Below are 25,958 nucleotides of genomic sequence, written 5' to 3' on the forward strand. Positions count from 1 at the left end.
TGTCGTACTTCGTTGAGTTTAGTCGAGAATGGCGGACCCCATATGTCATTTCAGTAGACCGATTAGGAAGAAATCGACGTAAAACTCGATAAATCCCCTGGACCTGTGATTTCTGATACCCCGATCGACCAACGTCGCCATCTACCGCATTTCGTGACAACTAATTTTAGGGCTAAGCGTATAGGTTGCTCCTGACTTATCGCAGAATTTCATTAAACATGTTTTTCAAACTTATCTCGATATTTCTCACGGCAGTCGGTGATGTTAGATTATCATATTGTTCTAAATTGTTATGGTTAGATCCCGAAAGTCTTCGTTTTCGACTCTAAGTCGGACATAATTTCGGAAATAATGGATATATGGAAATAATTTCAGAACGGACATAAGCGGCTCTATTGGGGTAGATTTCCCATTGGGGTAATTATTACTATGGTGACACTTTAAGCCTTCATCTTTATGAAATACTGTTTACATGAATTTCATTGCATTCGTTCGAAAATTACGCGACTTTTACACTTTTTTACTATAAGACAAACGGAACTAATTAATTAGGGGTAGCTCACCCCTCCGTAGGAATGGGGGGTCGTGAAAACACTATTCTGTCACCATAAAATAATTGACGGTCAAAGTTTCTTAAGAATTACTTTACGTTATACGTTTCAAGTCTCTATACGTGTCTTCATTCGATTAGGGGTAGTTTACCCCCAGGCAAGGGTGAATGCCGATAAGAACATTATATACCAAACAAGTTATGACGTATATTAAAATTATACCAAGCTTTACTCAACATTATTCTTTAACCCATTTACATCATAAGGAAGTATGAAAAAGAGGGTCCTTATCACTGAAATTTCAGGCTGAATGATAGTGACCAGTAAAATTGAGCGCATATATACGCTCCGGTGATAGTGACCAGGAAAACTGAGCGTATATATACGCTAATGATGCAAATGGGTTAAACTAAGAATTCTAATACCCCTTCTTATAAACTCTGAGGGGCTGTTTCATCCCTTAAATATGAAAACGGGCCAAAATAAAAATACACGTGTTTCTTACTTTTAGATCCTCTAAAACATTCCTTCTTAGAGGGAAAAAGTCCTTTTCTCTGCCTAACCTCCCCCTAACACCTAATTATAACAGCTATACTCAACCCATTATTTTTTAAATGAAGAATTCTAATGCCCCTTCTTATAAACTCTGAGGGGCTGTTTCACCCCTTGAATTTGAAAACGGGCCAAAATAAAAATACACGTGTTCCTTACTTTTAGGTCCTCTAAAACATTCCTCCTTAGAGGGAAAAGATCCTTTTCTCTGCCTAACCTCCCCCTAACACCTAATTATAACAGCTTTACTCAACACATCATTCTTTAAACTAACAACTTGTAAGAATTCTTGTACCCCTTCTTATGAACTTTGAGAGGCTATTTCACCCCCTAAATACGAAAACGGGCCAAAATAAAAATACACGTATTTCTTCCTTTTGGGTCCTCTAAAACATCTCCAAGAGCCAAAACAATCGGAGGCGGATACTTGAAAAACATTCCTTGTTAGATGGATAAGATCCCTTTCTCTGCCTAACCTCCTCCCAACACCTAACTATGCAAATACATAGTGCACATACTATAGCAATGCCTTCTCCGTGTCTATAAGCTCTACGATTCCTCGACCCAACTCGAGCAGAGGAGAGAAGAGGGTTAACTAGCGGAGTCGGGACAAGTGGTGGCGCACTCTGGCGGTCTCTGAAGGTTGCGAGGACCGGTAGGTGGTTGGTCGGCTCGTTAGTGCCGGGCGCGTACTTAAAAATAACCCCGCCAAATTAACACTCGGCCAGGATCCCTCCCGCTTTTCCGCGGCAGCCTGGAGGCCGAGCGGTGTTCTCAAAATCACGTTCCGTGCCAAGCTGTGTACACTAGCGGACATGAATGCGTTCCTACCATACATTGGTAACATAACATCCGTAAAGAAGGCATTCATGTCCGTCACTGTACCAGCCGAGTGTAACGCGTACCACGGAGGCACACGTGGCACGTAACGTGTTAAAACGTCATTCAGGAAGCAGCGACCATAAGAGCATTCCTTTAAAAGCCATGATCCTCGTACGGACTTAACCCCCCATAAGTAGGTTAAAAAACATCACTAGGGCATAAACTAAAAAATGCCATGGGAAAGAAGTTTCCACCATAACGACATACCTTTAAAAAGGGAAGCTCAGCGGAGATTTACTATACCAACGATTGGTTAAAAAGTCATTTGGACACGAGCCAATATAGGGATATTCCTATAAAAGTGCGTCAAGAAATGTCCCTAGGGGGGAAACCATATAGTGTAGTATAGTGGCTCGTTCCAAAGGGTTAAAAGAGGAAGTGGACCCTTCCGGGTCCGACTCGTCATCTGGAAACGGGGACTTACCTGGACGTCGAAGGGCGTGGTGGCCTCTTGGGGCTGCGGCGGGCCCTGCTGCTGTTGCTGTTGCTGCTGCTGCTGCTGTTGCTGCTGCTGGGAGGGCGGCGGGCCCTGGGGTGGGGGCGGGCCCTGCGCGCCGAACAGCTGCGCAGCGTGGGAGTGGGGGTGCTGCAAGTGGTGGGCCGGCGGCGCCTGGTGGTGCTGCAGATGATGCGGAGGCGCCGGCGCGAACGCAGCCATGAAGTGCTCCTCGCTCCCGACGACGTCGACGCCCGGCTTCAGGAGGACCACGCCGCCGGCGCCGGCGCTCACCGTCAGGGTGGCCGCCGCGTTCTTCTGGAACTCCTCCTCCCCAGGCGAGGGCTGTCGGCTGCCAGGCGTGCGGCTGGAAAAACGATATCCACGTTTAGCATCTCCGAGGGAGAGAATTCGCGCTAATTTCATAGATACTTTACGCGCTTATTGCACATGTTATCGACTCTCGATTTACGGATTAACACTATTTCTATCAAAGGTGTCAAAAGACACCTTTTAAAATTTTAACTTGAAATTAGTTTCAGTTTAATAATTTCTTCTCAATTAATGTTTTGAGTTTTCGTATAATAATTGTTAAATTTATTTAGCGGTATCATTTCCCTCCATTATCTTGACACTATTTCTACCAAAGGTGTCAAGACACCTTTTAAAATTTTAACTTGAAATTAATTTCAACGTTTAATAATTTTTTCTCAATTAACGTTTTGAGTTTTCGTATAATAATTGTTAAATTCATTTAGCGGTATCATTTCCCACCAGCTCATCAAAACCTTTCGGACGAAATAGGTATACACAAAATCGTGGTAGAAATAGGGTTAAGGCGATGTGAAAGTGGCGTTGAAGAGGTTTTGTTTATAAATCTTTTCTCCCAATTCGGTTTACCGAATAGGGTGAAACTTTACTACGTGAATGGGGAGACTATAAGGAAGGTCCTGAAACTCATGGAATTGCAATTCTTTTCAAATTTCTTTATAGGTATTTTAAAACTAATTTATAAAAAATTAAATTTCGCAAGTTTCAGGACCTACCTTACGGTCTCCATATTCACGTTTTAAAGTATGAAACGATTTGAGACATCCAGTTCGTAGAAAAGTTTTATGAACGATTGAGCTTTCGGATGCCACTTTCACATCCCCTTAACTTCGCGAACGGTTTTACGCGGTTGTCCCATATAGAGGACAGCAGGTCGAAGGGTGGGATCGATGTATGTGGGGACGCGATCTCGATCGATCGCCACGAGGGCTTGTGTATTTCCCCGGAGCGCGTTAGCGTGCGCTCGAAATGCAAATGAGGAAGGTACCGCGTGACACGATGCCGACTAATTTATTCGGTCTCGTGCGAATTTATATTAGAGACGTCTGGTTTTATCGGGCTGCGTATGTACGTTCAAACGACCTACGTGTTATACCGAGGTTCCCTAACTAAGTTTCCTTTTTTATTCAACGCGGAGTATTTAACTATATTTACTCTAAGTAAAGATATTCTATTACAGAATGCCGAGACGTTACATTCGAAATGTAGATATAGGAAATGAATGTTTGTTCTAATGTATATGCCTACGTTAACCATTAAAAACTATTTTTGTTAACGTTGCTAAGATTAAAAATACAATTTTTCAAATGTCATAGTTTCTCTTCTATGTTCAAGCGTTCATGTGGTAAGACATTCTATCTTACACTTGTAAGTCGTTAGGATTTGAAAAAGCGATTAGTGCGCCATCGAGCGGCGGCGCGCGAAAAGATTCAGGCAACGGTCTTCCCATTCGGCTTAAATTTTTTTTTTAGTTGAGCAAAAGCGAAAGATTCGCGACTAGACTCACATCGATCTCGTGACTCGAATAGTTTGTCATATCGCATTGTCATAGTTCTTCGACTACATTCGACGACTACATCGTGTTATTAATTTCAGAAAACATTTCAATTGAATGAACCAAATTACTTCAATACTTCGCGCGATTCATCTGCATTATACATATACTTCATTTCAACTAGAAATAATTAAATAATTAATTAAATAATTGAGAAGCAACACCTTCAGTCATTTGAACTTGTGTGCACGATTAACTTTCCTTTCAAAGGTAATAGATGACAAAGATACAGGATTAGCCCTCCTTACCATCAATCGGCATTTTTAGCTCGCGTTGGAGGTATTTTTACACCCTTTAAAAATAACGACAGAAAAGACTACAAGTGGTATTTCATTTTAGTAAACTAATTGCAGTTTTTAAAAATATTATTAATGGTATTCAAGTTAGTACATCATTCTGGAAGAGTCAATATGAATATAAATTCCCAAAGTTCTCTAAGTTCTCATCAATTCTTTTATAAGCCTTCCTTTACATTACCGCAATATTCTCGGTTATATCACGTGAGGATAAATACTGAAGAATTTAAAAACTATTTAGTGGACCCCAGTGCGCGTCACTACCAGCGACCGATTGTAGCGATACCGACCGCTGCGTTAGTCTAGTCGTGAACCCCCGCGTTCTCCGAGTTGGGTATCGGGTTCGCGCGGCGACCGCTAGATGGCGCGCACTAGCAGCGCTCGCTCGCAACTACTTGGCAAGGGAAGAAGCATACCGCAGCTCGAAGAAACAGTAACGCTCGTCACGTACAGTGATACATTATTCGAGTTCTTTTACGTAAAATACCGAAACGAAGTATTTTACGAAAGAAACCAGATACACTTAATAAATTACACGAGAAAGATTTCCACCATAACTTGACTTCTCCAAAGTAACCGGCGTGCATCATTTGTGAATAAACATTCCAATTAATTAGAAAATAAAGAATCATGCCAATCAGAATCAAGCCGTAAAAAATGGTATTTCAGGCATGAACATTCGAGTTTTCTATACACCCCATGGGAAAACTATGAATCTCTATTAATATTTTATTAACATTTGTAACAAATTGGAAACAGGACCAAGAACTGGAAGTATGTAAAGTTTCGTATTCACGTAATTTACGTCGCGGATAAGACTAGTGACGTAAAATACCTAATAATTTAAAAAAAACTACGTATTTTGTTTACACGACTCTGACGCTCGTTACGCTGTTAACGTCCACAATAAGAACAACTGCCATTACGCCGTTTACACACGACCGACAAAACCGATGCTTACACTGGTATTTTTTTTTATGCTAATAATATAAATAAATCGAAGTTACATTGTTTTCGGCAGAAAAGTCGGCGCCGTTTTTTTTTTTAGATGATAATAATGTAAATAAATGAACTACATTGTTTTTGACAGGAAAGTCGGTGCCGGCGCCGGTTCTTTCGACAGTAATAATGTAAAATAAATGAAAGTTACATTGTTTTCGGTAGAAAAGTCGGTGCAGACGCCAGTTTTGCCGGTACACGTGTAAATAGCTGTTATCGCTGTTACGTCCTCGGGCCGTAACAGTTACGAGAGCTCCTTCTCTATCGAGCGCCGATTAACGTCGGTACGAGAAGGACTCTCTCTTAACGACACGATTCCCAGGAAGAAGTCGGCCGGTAAAAACGAAAGTCGAGTCGCGCAAGAGTACACTGGGCGAAGTTTCAAGACCTTCATTAGAACCTCTATAATCACATAAACCTTTCCCCTAACTGGGAGACCCAAATAATTAGATCTGTAACACATGATTAAGGCGATTCTAATGAAGGTCTTGATACTCCCAAAACTTTCCGAACAAAATTCCTTTTTATGGGTCTTGCCCGAGATAAATACATTCTTTTTTTTTTCGAGGAATTAAATGTCGCGAGTTTCAAGACCTTCATTGCTTCAATAAACACGTGTTAAAGTTCAAAATAATTCGGTGCACCCAGTGTGGAGAAGAGTTCTATAAATATTTTGACGTTTCATGTATGTAGAATGACACTTTCATATCGCCTTACAGTGACATGCAATGTCATTGTACACATGAGTTTCAAGACTTTCATAAGGGCGACCCTAATCACGCGTTAAAATGTCAAATTATTCGGTGCACCCAGTTTGGGGAAAAGTTTTATAAATATTTGGACGTTTCATGTATCTAGAATGACACTTTCATATCGCCTTAAAGTGACATGAAATGTCATTGTACAAATGAGTGTCAAGACTTTCATTAGGACCTCCCTAATCACGCATTAAAATATCAAATTATTCGGTGCACCCAGTTTGGGGAAAAGTTTTATAAACATTTTGACATTCCATGTACCTAGAATGACCCATTCCTATCGCCTTAAGGTGGCATGAAATGTCATTGTACAAATGAGTTTCAAGACCCATAATCACGCGTTCAAATTCCAAATTATTCGGTGCACCCAGTTTGGAGAACTCTTATGAATATTTTGACGTTTTGATACATATCAATACCCTTTCATATCACCTTAAGACGTTCCACCGTTCACCGGGAAAACCGATCAATCGTCGCGATTATCGGCAAATAGTGGAACAATCGGTTTCCGGTGGCGGGGGCGCGAGTTCCCCCTAGGAGGTAGAAGGGGGTAGAAGGGGACATAAGAGGCAGAAAGGGGTAAAAGGGGACAGAAGGGGACAGAAGGGGGCAGCGCCGCGACGAGTGCGCCGATGAATGGAAATCGAATATCCGGAGGGAAGGAAGAGCCGCGGCAGTATCACGTCAAGGGAGAAGAATCCTCGGGGAGTCGTTACACCCCCCTTGCTCCCCTCAGGGGAAATAATTGGCCCCGAATAAAAATATTATTCCTCCGACCAAAAAAGGGGGAAGGGGACGACCCCCTTTGTAAGACTCGTCGTCCTGGCGACGATTCCCTGGATTTCAATCCTCCCTCTGGCGTTGAGCTAAAGGGTTAAGGTGATATGAAAGGGTCATCCTGTACATATAAAGCCTCCAAATATCTATAAAAACCAGGTAATCGAGATTGGACTATTTTTTTTTATCAAACACATACGTCGACGACTTAATATACCAGTCTGGGATAAATAAGAAGTGTTTCAAAAACTCACTTGAAGCCCTTCTCGTCGTCGAGGCCGTTCTGGGACGTCAGGCCGTTACCCTGAGGTCCAGAGTCGTCCTTCGACACGTCGAAAGGACTCGCCGAGCCCTTGTCCTTCTCCTTCTTGTCCGGGTCCGTGTTCTGCACATGGAAAAATAATTTAAACCCGGTTTTACCAAGCTCGATTAACAACTTCAACCTTTCAATTCTACAGGTGACTACGGTACGATTGGCATAAATCCGTGATATAAATATATATCGTCGATCGATATCATCGATGAGAGCAGTCGCGCGATCCATTCAGTGATAACGAACAGGGTCAACGAATCATTTTATTAACCCTTTTAGCGCCGGAGGCCGATATATCGGCCCTCGCTGCACTGGCGAAAAGTGCCAGAGCCGATATATCGGCCCGCACCTTGTAGCGCTTTACTATTCGCTTTGCGAGAGATCTCTACCTCAAAATAAATTTATAATACGTTATAAATAGTCTAATTTCATTACGAGAGAATTAAAATAACGATACCACAACACCTATAACAACCTATAACCTACCTGTAACAACCTATAACCTATAACAATTACTTGTTTCGGATGAGATAATCCGTCCGGCGCCTCCCATGTGCCTTGGAGTTATTTTTTATGTTTCTCGTGCAATATTACTTATTTTGTTAAAAAATATATTGGAAATTTAAAGTATATACTTGGCAATAAACGGTCTATATAAATTTATGATAAAAAGATGACTCTTCCTGTGTGCAATTACGCTTTGAAACGGAGAACTCAATTTTTCTATTTTTTTTATCACTTATACCTTTGTTATTTATGTAATCTTCAATGAATGTAGAAAAATTAGCGTCACCGTTTTATTCTCTATTTTCTCCTTAATTCCCTGCTTTTTGAATTATATAAATATTGCTTTTCGATTGGTTATTATGAGCCTTCTTCCAAATCCTAGTAAAATCCTAAAATTCGGCCGGTTATCTTCGCATAAGCATCTCTTTTTCGCCCGGCACTAAACGGGTTAAAGTCGGTGATTTATATATATATATAATATTTATAACATATAAATAAAATTGGTCAATTATTGTTGTTGTTATTATCATATAATTGGCCAGTTTTATATATATGTTCTAAATTTTACATATATATATATATTGACCCTGTTCGTTATCATTGAATGGATCGCGCGATTGCTCTCATCGATGATTTCTTTGCTCCCCTCAACGGGTGAACGTCGGACGTGTAAGGTGGAAGGGTGGCAAAGGTATCCGCGAACTCACCAATCTCAAGGAGGCCATGCGCGGCTCCAAGTCCTTCGGCGTGGTGGGACTCGATCCCAAGACGTACTCGACCATCTTGACGCCAAGACCGCCGGTCTCGCTGCGAAAGAAGAGGCCATTAGAGCCGAGGAAAGGAGGTGCGTATAGCTGGCACCCACCCTTTACAAAATTCAAATCTCTCTATCTTAACATATTGTGCTCTTTATGTGCTAATTATGTGCTACATTCGCAAATTTTGAGCACATAATTCTGAGAGTAATTTGAACGTAAACAGTGTCAATTTTCTCCTCGCGATAGGACAGCTACCTCTTGTGTATTTTTTATGGGGGTGGGTTTTCAGACTTAGGGGTGGGAATTTTAATTTACGAATATGATTTTCGGAGAGCACATGATTTGCTGATAAGATTTCACCTATTTTCGATTATTTGCACAAGTTTTTCTTTTCTTTTTTTTTTTAAGGGTGGGGGTGATAGCTTTTTGAGTGCCTAGCACCCCTACAGAAAAATTCAAATTTTTTCCAAAAACCGAACTAGCGGAAAATTTGCGAATGTAGCACGTAATTAGCACGTAAAGAGCAGAAAATGTTAACCCTCTATGGGCCGAATTTTTGTTTCAAATAAAAAAAAAAAAATTGGGGGAACGAAAAATCAGCAATTAGGAACCTATATATGCAAATGAAAAACAAATTTTTCATTTAAAATGTGACCTGAAAGTTACACGGGCCCATAGAGGGGTTAAGATATAGAAATTCGAATTTTGTAAAGATGGGGGTGCCGGCTATACGTACACTGACGGACATGAATGCCTTTCCACCTTGCATCGGCATACCATATCTGCAGGGAAGGCATTCATGTCCCCCACTGTACATGAGAAAAGGCATCGAGAGGGAATGTCGAGAGAGCGGGATCTTCCTTACCTGCTCCTTGGACTGAGGACGGCGCCCACTTCCGAGGTTTGGTGATGGTACCCCGTGCCGACCCCGACTCGCCTTCCGGTGCCCATGGAAATGGGTTGCGAGACTGCATGATCTGCAAGTAAAAGGTTCACTTTAGGACGCGTACAGAGACTTGTAACAGTGTCGCGCAACGTTCGTCTCGTATACTTGCAACCTTATCGCGCAACGCAACCACGTTTGTACCACATCGTCCCGTAGGCTTGCAACCTTGTCGTGCAACGCAATGGAGTTTGTATAGTTTCGCCTCATATAGTTGCAACCTTATCTCGCAACTCAACGACGTCCGCATCGTTTCGTCCCGTAGATTTGCAACCCCGATCGAGTTCCAATACCCTCGCATCTTTACGTACGAGACAACACCCGCAGTGCCGGCGCAACAGGTGCGGGCGCTCTATAAGTTCGTTTACTTAGATTCTTTATTTTTTTATGTTTTATCGATATCGACTAAATTTCGCGACACCTCTTGAACCACCTTAAGGGTTACGACTCGATTCTCTTTCCCTGGGTCTCTGAAATCGCACGACGTGAGCGAGAGCGAAGCAAGGACGTCGGCGCTACTCCCGGCAAATTGTAAGTCCTCGCTATTCGGCCTCGATCGATCCCTTCATCCGAGCGCGTCCGACACCAGACCGACACCGGACCGACACCGGACCGACACCGGACCGACACCGGACCGACACCGGACCGACACCGGACCGACACCGGACCGACACCGGACCGACACCGTTCTTAGTCATCGTTAGTCTTTACGGTCAACGATCGAAATTAATCGTCGTTAATAATTATTATTCACCACTATCAACCGAAGCTAGTCATCGTTGATCCCATTAGTTTTCATAGATAACCGAAGTTAATCGCCATCGCCATAGTAGTCACCGTTGGCCTAAGTTAATCGTCATTAGTCGCCGTTAGTCTTCAGTCAACCGAAGGTAGTTGTCGTTAGTCACCATCAACCGAAGTTAGTCGACGTTAACCATCGCCATAGTCACGCCGAAGTTAATTGTCATTAGTCGCCGTTAGTCTTCAGTCAACCGAAGGTAGTTGTCGTTAGTCTCCGTTAGGCTTCACAGATAATCGAAGGTACTTGTCAGTCACCATTAACCTAAGTTAGTCGTCGTTAGTCCCATGAGTCTTCACAAACACCCAAAGTTAGTCGCCGTTAGTCGCCGTTAGCCTCCGTTAGGCTTCAGAGCTAACCGAAGGTAGTTGTCAGTCACCATTAACCTAAGTTAGTCGTCGTTAGTCCCATGAGTCTTCACAAATACCCAAAGTTAGTTACCGTTAGTCTCCGTTAGGCTTCACAGATAACCGAAGGTACTTGTCAGTCACCATTAACCTAAGATAGTCGTCGTTAGTCCCATGAGTCTTCACAAACATCCAAAGTTAGTCGCCGTTAGTCTCCGTTAGACTTCACAGCTAACCGAAGGTAGTTGTCAGTCACCATTAACCTAAGTTAGTCGTCGTTAGTCCCATGAATCTTTACAAACACCCAAGGTTAGTCGCCGTTAGCCATCGTTAATCACCATCGTCGACCGAAGTCGGTCGTCGTTAGTCGCCGTCAGTCGCCATCCGACGTCAACCGACGTCGATCGACGTCGCTCGCCGTTTCCGGATCGCGGTTCGCGACGCCAAGGTCGCTTCCGTCGGATTCCTACATATTCATGCCGCGCCGAATCAATCTCGAATCTCTTCTCCGTAAAACCGAACCCCCCCGGGAGCCCGGCCAGGGTCGGCCGGCAGGTACGACCCTGGTCGTCGGGACGTTGCCCCCACCGCCGCCGACGTCGCGATGCCGGGCGTCTGTCGCCATGGCAACAGCCGCGGCGCCCCCATCGCGCGTCGCCTATCCGCACCCACACCCACGTGGTGGGTGCGCGCTCGACGTCCCCCGACGTCCGCCGACGCCCGCCGACGACGTCGCGAGCGCCGGCACGTCGGACGGCGACCGACAGACAGAGTTTCCTCCTGGAACGTTAACCTGGGTGACGTACCCAGGGACAACCCCCCTCAAGGCAGAGCAAAAGTCAACCAGACATTTAATCGACGTCGGTAAAGCGGTTTCATCTAACCGATGCACCATCTGAAACGGTTACCGACATTTATATTTATATGGAGAACTGTGTCGTACTACCCCGAGTAATCCACGTACCGACATCCTCCATATATCATTCCGGAAGAATAATTGTAGAGATCGAAGTGATACTCAAGAAATCCCCTGAATACGTAATTTTTAATGCCCTAACCGACCAGCGGCGCCATCTGTCGGATTTACTGACAACTAAATTTCGAGTTCCAAGGCACGTGTTGCTCATGGGGTATCCGCGGATTTCCCTACGCTCGTTTTTTAAACTTTTCACGGTATTTCCCACGTGAATCCGTAATGTTCGATTACTGCAGTGTTCTAAATTATTATACCTAGGTCTTACATGTCTTCGTTCGAACCGAGCTTTCAAAATGCATAAAATATAAATATACGCGCACTGCCCGTGCACTGATAAAAATGCCCATGTAAACGTACATAATCATTGGTTCTTTTGCCGCCATAATCCGCGCATGGTATATAGAATGTGATGATAACGCAATGAAAACCAGCGGAGGATAATTATTAAATTGCAAAATTTCATCTCGGAGGCGCTCTCGGCCTTAGATCGGAAAAATCTGATCTGATCTCATGGACCCCTAACGTGAGGACAATTTCAATACATGGCGTTGTACCTCCTTATCGTACATTGTGATTGCCACAATTTCAAGGCCGACCGTCACTTGCTACATTGACGTTCATCATATTAAATCAAAGGTTATCAAATAAGGAAATCGTTTTCACTGATTTCCTAGTGAACGATCCCCTGGAAATGACTTTTCCGTAGTTTGTCTCAGTCATATGGAGTTTACGATTAGAGATGCCGGAGGATGAAAACTTCGACTCGGGTCGCTTCCTCCTCCAGGACGTACCCGAAGTGCTCCAGGTGGAGTCTCGCCACATCTGGTGGTCCAAGTGGAGTATCCCGCCGCCCTTAACGCCTCCGTCGTCTTTGGAGCCGCCCTCGTCGACGCCCCATAATTTCTTCGCCGAGGGTGCGATCTGGAAAATGCGGAAAAAAAACCTCTCGTTAGTAAATTCGTCGAGTGGAGATACGACGCGACCTGGAAAATATCTCGTCAACCGAAAGGACCATCGTTAAGATGACATTAAAGGCGCTGAGAAATTTAATCGACGTCGATAAAGTAAAATTCATCTATACCCTTTTTGGATGTATGTAGCAGACACCCCCACATCGGAAATATGGAAGGAAACATAATGGAGAATTTAGTGCTTTTTTAGTGCTATTTTAGTGCTATTTTAGTGCTATTTTAGTGCTACAACCTTGATTTTAGTGCTCCACCCCTTATACCGAAAATTGGTGGCGGTGCTAAGTGAACGTTCACTCCGCACCCCCACAGAGCATACTACGTTAAGGGAATGATTCATGGAAAAAACGAGTATGCAGCATTTTGGTACTACTTTAGTGCTCTAGAAATACCCAAGAGCCAGATTCTAAAAATCACCCCTTTTCACCTCAAAACTACTCCCAATCGTATAGGCTCCAAGACAGAAGAGGTAAAAACATCAAAGTTTGCACGTTTTCTTTTCGCATTATTTTGTTGCTATTGACGTGCTCTGTGGATACCCACTATATCCTTAAAGCACTTAAATAACACCAAAATAATGCGAGAGAAGAACGTGCAAAATGTGTTATTACTTCTACCTTTTCTATCTTGGAGCCTATACGATCGGGGGTAGTTTTAGGGTGAAGGGGATGATGTTTCGGATCTGACTCTTGGGTATTTCTAGAGCACTAAAATAGTACCAAACTGCTGCATACTCGTTTTTTTCCATGAATCATTCCCTTAACGTAGTATGCACTGTGGGGGTGCTGAGTGAACGTTCACTCAGCACCGCCACCGATTTTCGGTATAAGGGGTGGAGCACTAAAATCGAGGTTGTAGCACTAAAATAGCACTAAAAAAGCACTAAATTCTCCAATAGGTTTCATTCCACATATCCGATGTGGGGGTGCTTACTGTACATACATCCTTTTTGGTGGGAACGCCATATTGAATACTCAAGTGGTAACGTAAGCTGGCGCGTCCCGTTACCGACATTTATATTTATGTTGAAGTCTTTTACAGTCTACGTTGAGAATTATACGAACTGAAGTTAAATTAATAGATTCAACATGTTAAGAGTAACGTATATTTTTACGGTTAAGTTTTATAAATATTTTGACATTACATATGTATATAGAATGACCCTTTCATATCACCTTAATAGATTCAACAGGTTAAAGGTAACGGATACTTTTACGGATTTAAGTAACGTAAGTTTTATCGTAGATTTAACCCATTTGCATCATTAAACGTATATATACGCTCAATTTTCCTGGTCACAATCATTCAGCCTGAAATTTGGTGATAAGGGCCCTCTTTTTCATACTTCCATATGATGCAAATGGGTTAAATGAACGATTACGCTAAGACATACTCGAAAGTGCGGCTCGATAACACGCGGTTTCGTTATCGAGGTGACGTCCGATAATCGCCGTTTATCGATCGTTATCAGGAGCGATTAGGCCGCGCGTCCTCCACCTGCGGACTCGCGGCGGTTCCGACCTAGGCCACGCCGGACCTGACCTAACCTAACTCTCGTCGGCGTGAGTGTAGGGGGCACTCCGGTGCAGCAGATGGCCGAAACGAACGACGGGCTTTCACCACACTGCACCGCCGACGTCTTCCCCCCTCTCCTGCTTCTTATCCCTCCCTTGGCCGACGTACGCGGTCCGGGACGTCACGATACGTCACGGGACGTTACGTCAACGGAACGTCAACGGAACGTCAACGGAACGTCAACGGAACGTCAACGGAACGTCAACGGAACGTGGCTGTGTGAACCGGGAATCCAGTTTGAGGCACAAACAAAAATAACAGGCTTATTTGAATGATTCTATCATATAGATGTTTGTGCCATTTCTTTTTATAAAAGCCAGAGCTGTTAACCCTTTGAACACGGAGCCATTTCGACATATGGGCGAAATTCGTCTGACTGTGCAAGCAATATTGGACCAAACGTTGGGCGCCTTTAGGCGCTCTCAGGAGCCAAAGGGTTAAAAAAGAAAAAAAAAAGATAAACAAATTCCGAAAATGACCATTTTAACGTTTTTCACGTTCTGGAAAGCGCCGAATTTTCTTAACGTCAGAGAACTCAGAGTCAAAGAATCCAAATTTCAACGATTTCGGAATTTGTTTATCTTTTTGAACCGTTTTGGTTTTTGTATAAAAAAAATTCCACAACCAAAACTCGACACAAACGTTTATATCACAGAAACATTCTAATAAACCTGTTAAGGTGATGTGAAAGTGGGGTTTTGAAGGATTTAAAGGTTTTGTTTATAAAACTTTTCTCCTAACTCGATTTACCGAATAGTTTGCAACGTGAATAGGGAGACTATAAAGAAGGTCCTGAAACTCATGAAATTTTAATTCTTTTGAAATTTGTTTATAGGTATATTAAAAATAGTTAATAAAAAATGAAATTTCGCGAGTTTCAGGACCTTCCTTATAGTCTCCCTATTCACGTTTTAAAGTTTCAAACTATTCGGTAAGCCTAATTGGAAGAAAAGTTTTATAAACAAAACCTCTTCGACGCCACTTTCGCATCCCCTTAACCCCTGAAAAAATGATAGAAAATATACCAGGAAGACCTGATCGGGCCAGCCGAAAACTCCGGTGATCCCCATCTCAATCGGCAGCTCCTCCTGGACCGTCTAGTCCTCCTTTGGTCCACAATGACGACGACACACCGAAAAACAACGAGTAGCCTCGGTCACTTCGTGGTTCGCACCCCCTTCCCCCTCGCACCCCGTACACAGATATCCAAGCAATTAAGGTGAAGTGAAACACGTCGAGGAACTTGATCGACGTCGATAAAGAAAATTTTTCTAAATACATACGTTGCCGACGTTCGTTTTTATATTGACGGCTGGGTCGAATTATATTGGGTATTGTACCAAATGGCATACTCCACCTGTCGTTTTCGTACAATAATTATAAAGAAATCCAAGTAAAACTCCAAAAATCCTCTGGATTCATGCTTTCTGGGGCCCTAACTGACTGCGGAGGGACCCGCTGCGCCATCTGTGATTTCCAGGTCAATTAAATTTTCACTCCGAGACCTCGTATTACCATCGTTTTAGCATAGAAGCGCATACCGTGTTGTATTCGTATCGACTGATTTAAAGGGGGTGTCACTTCACCTTAAGGCCGACCGTCCCCCGCAACCGAATCATATCACACTTTACACGTATATCACGCGAAATAAAATGACAATCGATTCTCGAAGAAGTAAATCGATTATCACCGATTTCCGCGTGAAGAGCCCTTCGCACGGATACGTCCGAATCGAGCTTTAACCGAGCGCCCCCCCTGGGAGAAAACGAGGGTGGAGGAGAGCCGGGAAATTCCGCAAGCGGATCGGAGGTCGATCCCCCCGGGGTGGGTAATTCCCGCGGGGGGGATAGGGGTAGGCCGGGAGAGCTAAAAAGTTCGGGAAGGTAAGGGTAAGGCTCGGTCAGTCGGGGGGGTTGATGCCGCGCGCGTATCGACCCGCCACCAGCAGCGGAGGCGTCGGGGAAAGGGGAGGGGCGCCCGTATACCTGGGGTTGCGGCCGATCGCGCGCCCCCCCTCTCCCTCTCAGCCGGCGCCGCTGGCTGCGCGCGCCGCTCCCTGTCGCTGTCCTCGTCGCTCCGCTAGCGCTCTCGCTCTCGCTCCGCCGCGGGGCCAGCGACCCTCCTCGAGCCCCTCGCGCGCGGGTCACGGCCACTGTCCTCGCGCGGTCGGAAGCGCGAGAGCGAGAGCGAGCGAGGGAGGGGGAGGGGGGAGGGAGAGAGAGAGGACACCCGCCGAAACGGCGCAGGGCGTTCTCCGTCGACGTCGGGATCTGGGCCACGTCCTTACGACGGCGCTCGTCCTCCACGTCTCCTTCCCCTCGCTCTAAACGGCGATTCTTCCTGCAGCGGGGAGTTATCCACGAAGCCCATCTCTCTGACCTCTAATTTTATCGCCGAATCTAACCTCAAAACCTAATACCCGGGAGGGACCTACGAGAGAGTCCGACTTCTAAACTTTTCACCTCCGAATCTAACTTCCTAAACTCACCCCTCCCGAAGAAATAATACTTTTGATTTTGATTTTCAGTCTTATCTTCGAATCTAACCTCCGGACGTCAGCTTCGATGTCTCAGCTTGAAATCTCAGTTAGAGGTCTGACTTCTGGGTCTGATTTTTTAAATCTTGTCGGCGTGTCTAATGTTCGAGGTCGCGTTTATGAAAGTAACCTTCGGGTCTAACCTCGAAACCTATCTCGACATTTAACTTGGAGAAGTCACCACCTTAATCCAACCTCCTAGTATCACCTCCGAGTCTTATCTTCAAATGTAACCTCCAGATCTCATCTCTATATCCAACCTCCAAGTTTCAGTTCTAAATCTTATCTCCAAATGTAACCCTCCAAATCTCATATCCAAATCTAACCTCCGAATCTCATTTGCAAATCTAACCTGCAAAACTCATCCCCGAATCTAACCTCCGAGTTTCACCTCGACATCTAACTTACAAAATTCATCTCTGAATCTCATCTCTAACAAGGAAGGTATCCCCAGGTAGATCTCTCCGATTTCATTTCTTTTATAATATGTTATAGTAGACTAAAAACTAAGCGACACGTATTTCTTTTTATCTGCCATTAAACACTTTAAGGGGGTGAAACCACCACCTAAAGTAAGGCATGTCAAGGGGCGATTTGGCAGTTTCATCCACAAGAACATGATATTTATTAACCAATCCACCTGGAAAAGCTTTCTCATAACGAGAAATGAAAAATATAATTTTATCAATTAACAAAAAAAAATTAAGAGGTGAGCCACCCCTCACAGGCGTTACTTGGGATGGTGGCTTCACCCCCTTAAAGTGTTTAATGGCAGATAAAAAAAAATACGTGTCACTTAGTTTTTAGTCTACTATAACATATCATAAAAGAAATCAAATCGGAGAGATCGACCTGGGATACTTTCCTTGTAAATTGAACCTCCGAATCTCATCGCCAAATCTAACCTCAAAACGGAGAACGACCTCGGGTCATATCCGAGCGCGTTCGAGTTACGGTATATCAGGGTGGTTAAGAACTTTTTTTTTTTTCCCTAAAAAAGCCCAGTAGATTGTTTTGAAAAAAAAACGAAAGAACCAGGATATATTTCAGATTATATGAAAAATTTGTCAATAATGTCGGTTACTTTCTGCCATGATCGTTATCATGTAAAAGTATGCATGGTTGTACGCGTTGAATTGAAAGTAACAAAGAAATTAATGTTCCTACGATTATACGCAATGAATTAAGGCACCTTCGATATATTAAACAATTCCGTGATATTACTAAATATGTCAACGTACAAGATAAATAACTGTGAAAACCATTTTCAAGAAAGAGCATTAGTCATCCACTAACCAAAAGTCTTCATCTATATTAACTAATATAAATAAGTCTTTATCTACATTAACTAATATAAGTAAGTCTTTCTCTATATTTACTGTACATTATGTAAACATATTGCGACATAATAAGGACATTTTCTAACCTTAAAAATCATAATGTTACAAATAAAAATTCTTGAATTTAGATTCCCGATCTTAATTGAAGCAATTAGATCCCCGGTAAAATTTCAACAAAATATGTATATGTGGATGATTTTTTTATTTAAGCTCTTTGGCTTGTTTGTTTGAATTACCAGTGAATTACATTGAAACGTGCATTATATTAACAATACCGTGATAGTATTAAATATGTCGACGTACAAGATACGTACAAGAGAAAATAAAAACGTACAAGATTCCCGATCTTAATCGAAGCAATTAGATCCCCGGTAAAATTTGAACAAAATATGTATACGTGGGTTTTTTTTTTAATCCAAGTTCTTTGGCTTGTTTGTTAGAATTACCAGTGAATTACATTAGAACGTGCAAGATCGTAACCACCCTGGACAGAGATTAGCGTCCCTAAATATATTCGCTGTAACGTACACTGGCGGATATGAATGCCTCCCCTGCAGATACGACATCGCCTGTGCAGGATGGAAGGGCATTGATGTCTCCCAGTGTACAGTAAGCATATATACTCGCGACCCGGGTAAGGGAGACGGAGGCGTCACCTCGAGCGAGTACGGTCGTTATCTCGTTAACGAGGGCCGCCGTAATTGCGGCGAAGACCGGGCTTCGATTGAAGGATCGATCGTCGAAAGAGACCCCGAGAGGAGGCCGAAGGATCGACAACGCAACTCGATTTTAGAGGTTAGGGTGACGTAGGGAAACGCGCATCGCCGCGCGTCGCTTTCGAGATTAACCCATTCGCATCATTGGCGTGATATATACGCTCAATTTTACTTTTCACTATCATTCAGCCTGAAATTTCGATGATAAGGACCCTCTTTTTTATACTTCCTCGTGATTAAAATGGGTTAACCGAGGATTTCCTTCCACGCGACGAAAACGAAACGCATAAATCCCTCGCGATTCACGATTTCAGGCTAAAGGGATGTTTTCCATATGATTAAAAGAAAAGGAAACCTCGTCGCGCTACACCTTTGAGGTTAGGGTGACTTTTCCGACGCGACCGGAACGAAACGTCGTCGCGATTCACTTTTGAGACTAAAGGGATATTTCCTATACAACGAAAAGGAAACTTGCACGTTGTCACGATTCACTTTCGAGGCTAAAGGGGTATTTTCTACGCAATGAGGACTAAACGTGTAACGTCACCCTCCACTTTCGAGGTTAGGGTGACTATTTATCAACGCGATGAGGTCGAAAAACGTCGTCGCGATTCACATTTGAGGATAAGGAACACTTTCAACCCCAAGAAAAGAAATATTCTGTTAATTCACAATATTAGAGACATTCTCTACACGAAGACGGAACGTTAACGTCGCTTTCCACTTTCGAGGTTAGATTGACTATTTTTTTGACGCGATGAGGTCAAAAGACATCGTCACGATTCACATTTGAAACTAAAGGAACATATTCAAATCCTCCGAAATGGTATTCAGGGGGCCAAAGAAATATTTTCTTCATTCATAATCAGGGACATTCTTTACACGAGGACGGAACGTTAATGTCGCGCTCCACTTTCGAGGTTAGATTGACTATTCTTCGACGCGATAAGGTCGAAAGACATCACGATTCACATTTGAGGCTGAAGTAACATTTTCAACCCCGAGAAAAGGAATATTCTGTTAATTTACAGAATTAGAGATATTCTCCACCCAACGAAGACGGAACGTTAACGTCGCGCTCCACTTTCGAGGTTAGATTGCCTATTTTTCGACGCGATGAAAACGAAAGACATCGTCACTATTCACATTTGAGGCTAAAGGAACATTTCAACCCCGAGAAAAGGAATTCAGGGATCCAAGGAAATATTTTCTGCATTCACAGAATCGGGGACATTCATTACACGAAGACGGAACGTTAACGTCGCGCTCCACTTTCGAGGTTAGGGTGACGTCGAAAGCGCGGGGAAACGAGGGGATGAGCGAGGGGATGCGCGAGGTGACCGCGAAGACGAAGAGGGGTCGAACCGCCCGCGTTGGGCGAGCGAAAAGGGTCGCGCACCTGACACCACCGCCGAGCCGCGAACCGCCCCCGTCTATGTACAAATTTACACTGACCCTCTCCCCCCGCGCTGGACAGGGAGTCGGACGATCGCCGCACTCGCTTGTCATCGCGAGGGGCAACGCAATCCGACCTCGCTCGAGCGAATCTCCGCGAGCTTTCCCAATGTGCCCATAATTATGAAAGTGGTCCAAGTCATATATATATATATTTTTTTTAAATGAATTTATCAGTTACTTCACGCCATATTATTTCAAACGAAATTACATTGAATTAATTTCGTTTGAAATAATATGGCGTGAAATAACTGATAAACTCATTTTTTTTTTTCTTTTAATTTTGACTTAGACCACTTTCATAATTATGGGCACAAATCGTCCTTTGGCCGTCCGCAGATAGATATAAAGGTCGATTTACCCACGTCCGATCTGTCTCCGATCATGTATGTACAGTAGGCACCCCCACATCGGAAATATGGAATGAAACCTATTGGAGAGTTTAGTGCTTTTTTAGTGCTATTTTAGTGCTACAACCTCGATTTTAGTGCTCCACCCCTTATACCGAAAATCGGTGAGGGTGCTAAGTAAAACGTTCACTCACGCTTTTTAGTGCTAATTTAGTGCTACAACCTGGATTTTAGTGCTCCACTCCTTATACCGAAAATCGGCGGGGGTGCTAAGTGACCGTTCACTCACGCTTTTTGAATGCTATTTTAGTGCTACAACCTCGATTTTAGTGCTCCACCCCTTATACCGAAAATCGGCGGGGGTGCTAAGTGAACGTTCACTCACGCTTTTTCCACGCTTTTTTCCCCAGGTTCCCCAAAAATGGTTACGATTACCACGATTGTGGTTTTCCCGGCCATCCTCTCATTATTTTCCTTGTGCCAGGGATTCCGAAATAGATATTTCATTAAGGATACTTCGCCAGCATTTCCGTCATTTTTGCCAGTGTACGTCGATACTATCGACACGTGCCGTTCCCCTCTCCCCGTAGCCCGTCAACTTCAAGGCCACCATTGAAATGGTTTAGGGGAGCAACCCTCGGGGTGAGGACCCGGAAGGGAATTGGCCCTTTTCCGACCGAGCGACAATTCTGGCCACCTGTCGGAGGGCACCCGTTTCTCTCCTTCTGGGGGATCCTTCCGGATTCTGGAACTACCGGGAGGCGGAAGGGAAAAGGTCCTGGTTACCGGATCCCAACTTCCGGGGAGGTCCCTTCTTCTAGGGCCCCCATTCCCTCCCCGAAATGTGATGGGGTATATTGTGTCCCGGAAGGGATTGGCCCTTTTTCGATCGAGGGACAATTTTGGCCACCTGTCGGAAGGCACCCATTTCTCTCCTTCTGGAGGGGATCCTTCCGGATTCTGAAACTACCGGGAAGTGTAAGGGAAAAGGTCCTGGTTACCGGATCCCAATTTCCATCGAGGTCCTTTCTTCTAGGGCCTACATCCCCTCCCTGAAATGTGATGGGGTATATCGGGTCCCGGAAGGGATGAGTCTTTTTTCGACCGAGTGACAATTTTGGCCACCTGTCGGATTTCTCTCCTTCTGGAGGGGACCCTTCCGGATTCTGAAACTACCGGGAGGCGGAAGGGAAAAGGTCCTGGTTACCGGATCCCAACTTTCGGCGAGGTCCCTTCTTCTAGGGCCTACATCCCCTCCCCGAAATGTGATGGGGTATATTGTGTCTCAGAAGGGAATTGGCCCTTTTTCAACCAAGTAACAATTTTGGCCACCTGTCGGAGGGCACCCATTTCTCTCCTCTTGGGAGGGGGAGATCCTTCCGGATTCTGAAACTTTCGGGAAGCGGAAGAGAAAAGATCCTGGCTACCAGACCCCAACTTCCGGGGAGGTCCCTTCTAGGGTTAGCATTCCCTCCCTGAAATGTGATGGGACATATCGGGACCCGGAAGGCAACTGGCCACCTGTCGGAGGGAACACCCTTCTCTCTCCTCCTGGGGGATACATCCTTCCGGGTTCGGAAACTTTCGGGAAGCGGAAGGGAAAAGGTCCTGGCTACCGGACCCCAACTTCCGGGGAGGTCCATTCTTCTAGGGTTAGCATTCCCTCCCTGAAATGTGATGGGACATATCGGGACAGTCGAGAGTATCGTGTGTCCGGTCTGCGGTCGGGATAAGAACAAGGTCGAGAACATTAGGCTCGAGTTACGAGATATAGAGAGAGATCCAACGAGGACGCGTCCTTACGTCAGGCGTCGCGACGTCGGACGAGAAGCCTCATCCGATCTCGTCTCGATAGCGCCGAACCTTCACCGACAAAAATGCCCATGTAAATTTGCATACTCAGTCATTGGTCATTTCGATACCACGCTCGATTCATGAAACTCTTCTACGAGCTGGGTGCGCCGAATCATTCCGAACTTAAGAACAAATGTGGAGATCACAAGAAAGGACCTGGCCCTCATAAAATTTCATTTTTTATCACAAATTTTAAAAATACCTATGAACAAATTAAAAAGAAAATTGATATTTCTTAAGTTTCAGGACCTTCGTTGCATCCTCCGTATTTATATGGTATAATTTGAATCGATTCGCTACACCCACTTCGGAGAAAGGTTTCATGAACGAGAACTCTGACGCCACTTTCACGTCTCCTTAAGGTGTTATGAAAGGATCAGCCTATATATCCTCTATATTATACTTCATATATATATATATATAATATGCTGTTCCGGTACCCGGCTCGCCGAGTTCAACGCTGCGCGCCGGACAACCGGACCGGACATTGCCGAATTACGCGGGCAAACTCTCACTTATTGGGTTCGCAAATAAATAATTGCGGATTTTGTCTATAGATCGTTATTTAAAATCCGCAATCACTTAGTCGCCAACCCAAAATTTACATTGCATCCGGGAAAAGCGCCGGTGCCGGTTTTGCCGATACGGAGCAAATGGTCTAAGATTACATAAGTATCGACAAATCGATCTCTGTTCCGGCATCCGGCTTGTCGAGTTCGACGCTGCGCGCCGGACAACCGGACCGGATATTGCCGGATTACGCGGGCAAGCTCTTATTTATTTACATTGCATCCGGGAAAAACGCCGGAGCCGGTTTTGGCGATACGGGGCAAATGGTCTAAGATTTCATAAGTACCGACAAATCGATCTCTGTTCCGGCATCCGGCTTGTCGAATTCAACGCTGCGCGCCGGACAACCGGACCGGAGATTGCCGGAATACGTGGGCAAACTCATATTTATTTACACTGCATCCGGGAAAAACGCCGGTTCCGGCGCCGGTTTCGCCGGTGCGGGGGCAAACGGCCACAGTCAATATCGCGTATCGCGCCACGTGCTGCCTCGGAGTGACAATGGCAGAAAAGAGCAAAGCGTCTCGTCCTCGTCGTGTCAAAAATAGCGCCGGTGTTGTCGAGACGAGGGACAAGGAGAAGAACGTTTCTTTCCCTCTGTCCGGTGAACTCGCGTTAATATCGATTAAGACTACGCGGATAAAAAGGCATTTGCACGTTTAGCAAGAAACAGCATTACCAATGAAGCTCTGCTCTTCCTGCAGGAATAATCGCCCCAACGGGAGAAAAAAAAATAGTTTTAATAGTATCGAACGTTCATCCTACCATTGAGGGTTTCTTTTGAAACGATTCTTCCTAAATTGGCAAATGAATTTGCATTGACAGCCGAATATATATATATATATATATTCCCTTAAGGGGATGTGAAAGTGGCGTCGAAGAGATTTTGTTTATAAAACTTTTCTCCCAATACGGTTTACCGAATGGTTTGAAACTTTACACCGTGAATAGGGAGACTACAAGGAAGGTTATAAAAACTCATGAAATTTCAATTCTTTTCAAATTTGTTTATAGGTATTTTAAAAATAATGTATAAAAAATGAAATTTCGCTAGTTTCAAGACCTACCTTAGGGTCTCGATATTCACGTTTTAAAGTATGGAACGATTTGAGACACCCAGTTCATTGAAAAGTTTTATGAAGAATTGAGCTTTCGGATGTCACTTTCACATCCCCTTAAGGTGATTGTGGGTATTTTAAAAATAGTTTATAAAAAGTGAAATTTCGCGAGTTTCAGGACCTACCTTAGGGTCTCGATATTCACGTTTTAAAGTATGGAACGATTTGAGCCACCCAGTTCATTGAAAAGTTTTACGAACAATTGAGCTTTCGGATGCCACTTTCACATCCCCATAAGCGCGGCGTCAGTCCCAGGGGATTTACAATGAACTTTCCGTCTAGGTGTCGTCAGTCCCTGGGGAGTGACACGGCCTCAAGAATCCTATACATAAAAAAATTGTGCCGGCTAAACGGAAAGCTCAGCAAAAATCGGTTCCTCGCTCAACCCGCGTTAACCTAACCTATAACCCCTCCGCAGGAGAGAGAAAAAACCAAACGGGAACAAATACCATATCGGCCCCCAGGTCCTTCATGTCGCAGTAGAGGAACAGGTCCCCCGGAGGTTTCATCCAGTCGCCGGTGCTTCCACCCTGTCCGTAGTCGAGGCCGAAGCTCTCCACCGTCTCCAAGGTTCGGCGCCCGTCCCCCTGAGGGGGGCGGGTAGTCCCGGTGGGTCCCGCCGCCCCCGCTCACTCGGCCACCGGCCGCCGACGCGCGCGCACGCGAGCGAGAGGCTCCGCTCGGCCCTACCGCATCCGGGAGCCCCGGGACGGTCCCCGCTTCGATCTTGACCTTGGGCCGCTCGGCTCCCGTCCTCTCTCCCCGTTCCTCCGGTGGCGGGTTTCCCGCGATCTCGAGCGTCGCGCGCAGAGAGAAAGAGAGAGAGAGAGGAAGGGAGAAATACGGATCCGGGGGAGAGAGAGAAAGAGTGAGAAAGACGTCGCTTCCCTCGTCGTATCCAGGCCCCGGAGAGTTCCTCTCCGCCGCTCCCGTGCGCCGGTCCTCGTGGCCCCCTCTCCCCCCCGCGACCCTAACCTCCCGACGGCGCCCGGCCGACTACCGCGTCGCGGCGAGCATAGCCTCTCTCGGGCCCTCCGGAACGTTCTCGAGGCAGGGCGGGGGTCCTAGCCTCTTCGCCTACCCGCCGCCTGTCGGCGCGCTCCAGAAGCTTCCTCTCTCTCTCCCACTCGCGCGCCTCCTTGTCGCCTCCTCTCTCTCGCGCTCCTCCGGTGATCGCCGCTCTCCTCCTCGCCGCACTATTTACAACGCACCGCGTCGCGTTCGCCTAGGATCGCACTCGCGTGTCTACCGCGAGCATCGCTCCTCTCTCTCTTTCCCCTTCTCTCTTTCTCTCTCCCTCCTTCGCTCGCCGCACGCCCTTCGCACCCGCCAGGAGGAGCCCGCGCCGAATTTTCCTGCGTAGCCGGCTCGCTGGATCGAGACTGACTCCCCGCGGCCGAAACAAAGGACGACGCGCGACCGCCGCGCCGCCCCGCGGCCGAGCCGGCAGGCTCGGCGCGCCAACATGGCGGCCGGCCGGCCGGCCAATCCCCGCGTCGCCGGTCAACACACGGGCCTGCGCGCGCCGCTGCGGCCGGCCCGACGGGTGGGGGGAAGGGGGCGCAGACCGTCGAGACGTCGCGCACCCGCCGGGGTTGCTAACCCGGGCTTCGATCGACTTCCGAAACTTTCGCGGCGGCCTTGCTTTTGTTTCCCCCGCGTGCCCGAGGATGGACCGCGCCGCGACCCAGGGTCTG

At 45.4% G+C, this 25,958-nt stretch overlaps 1 protein-coding gene across 1 annotated transcript in view; it reads right to left on the bottom strand.

Annotated features, from left to right (window-relative positions):
- Positions 1-2,409: 2,409 nt before the first annotated feature.
- LOC105700144 (maternal protein pumilio) overlaps positions 2,410-25,958 on the bottom strand; it is a gene marked incomplete at its 3' end in the record, with an annotated part of 42,990 nt that continues 19,441 nt past the window's right edge. The window contains exons 5-9 of the mRNA XM_023432620.1: positions 12,571-12,700; positions 9,580-9,691; positions 8,664-8,763; positions 7,391-7,521; positions 2,410-2,788 (exon numbers count right to left, since the gene is read on the bottom strand). Of these exons, the coding sequence (XP_023288388.1) occupies positions 2,410-2,788; positions 7,391-7,521; positions 8,664-8,763; positions 9,580-9,691; positions 12,571-12,700 (852 nt within the window). The remainder of the gene's footprint in view (positions 2,789-7,390; positions 7,522-8,663; positions 8,764-9,579; positions 9,692-12,570; positions 12,701-25,958) is intronic.

This window comes from Orussus abietinus, unplaced genomic scaffold (genome assembly GCF_000612105.2).
Source record: "Orussus abietinus isolate OABI.00-Male unplaced genomic scaffold, Oabi_2.0 scaffold378, whole genome shotgun sequence".
NCBI classification, from domain to species: Eukaryota; Metazoa; Arthropoda; class Insecta; order Hymenoptera; family Orussidae; genus Orussus; species Orussus abietinus.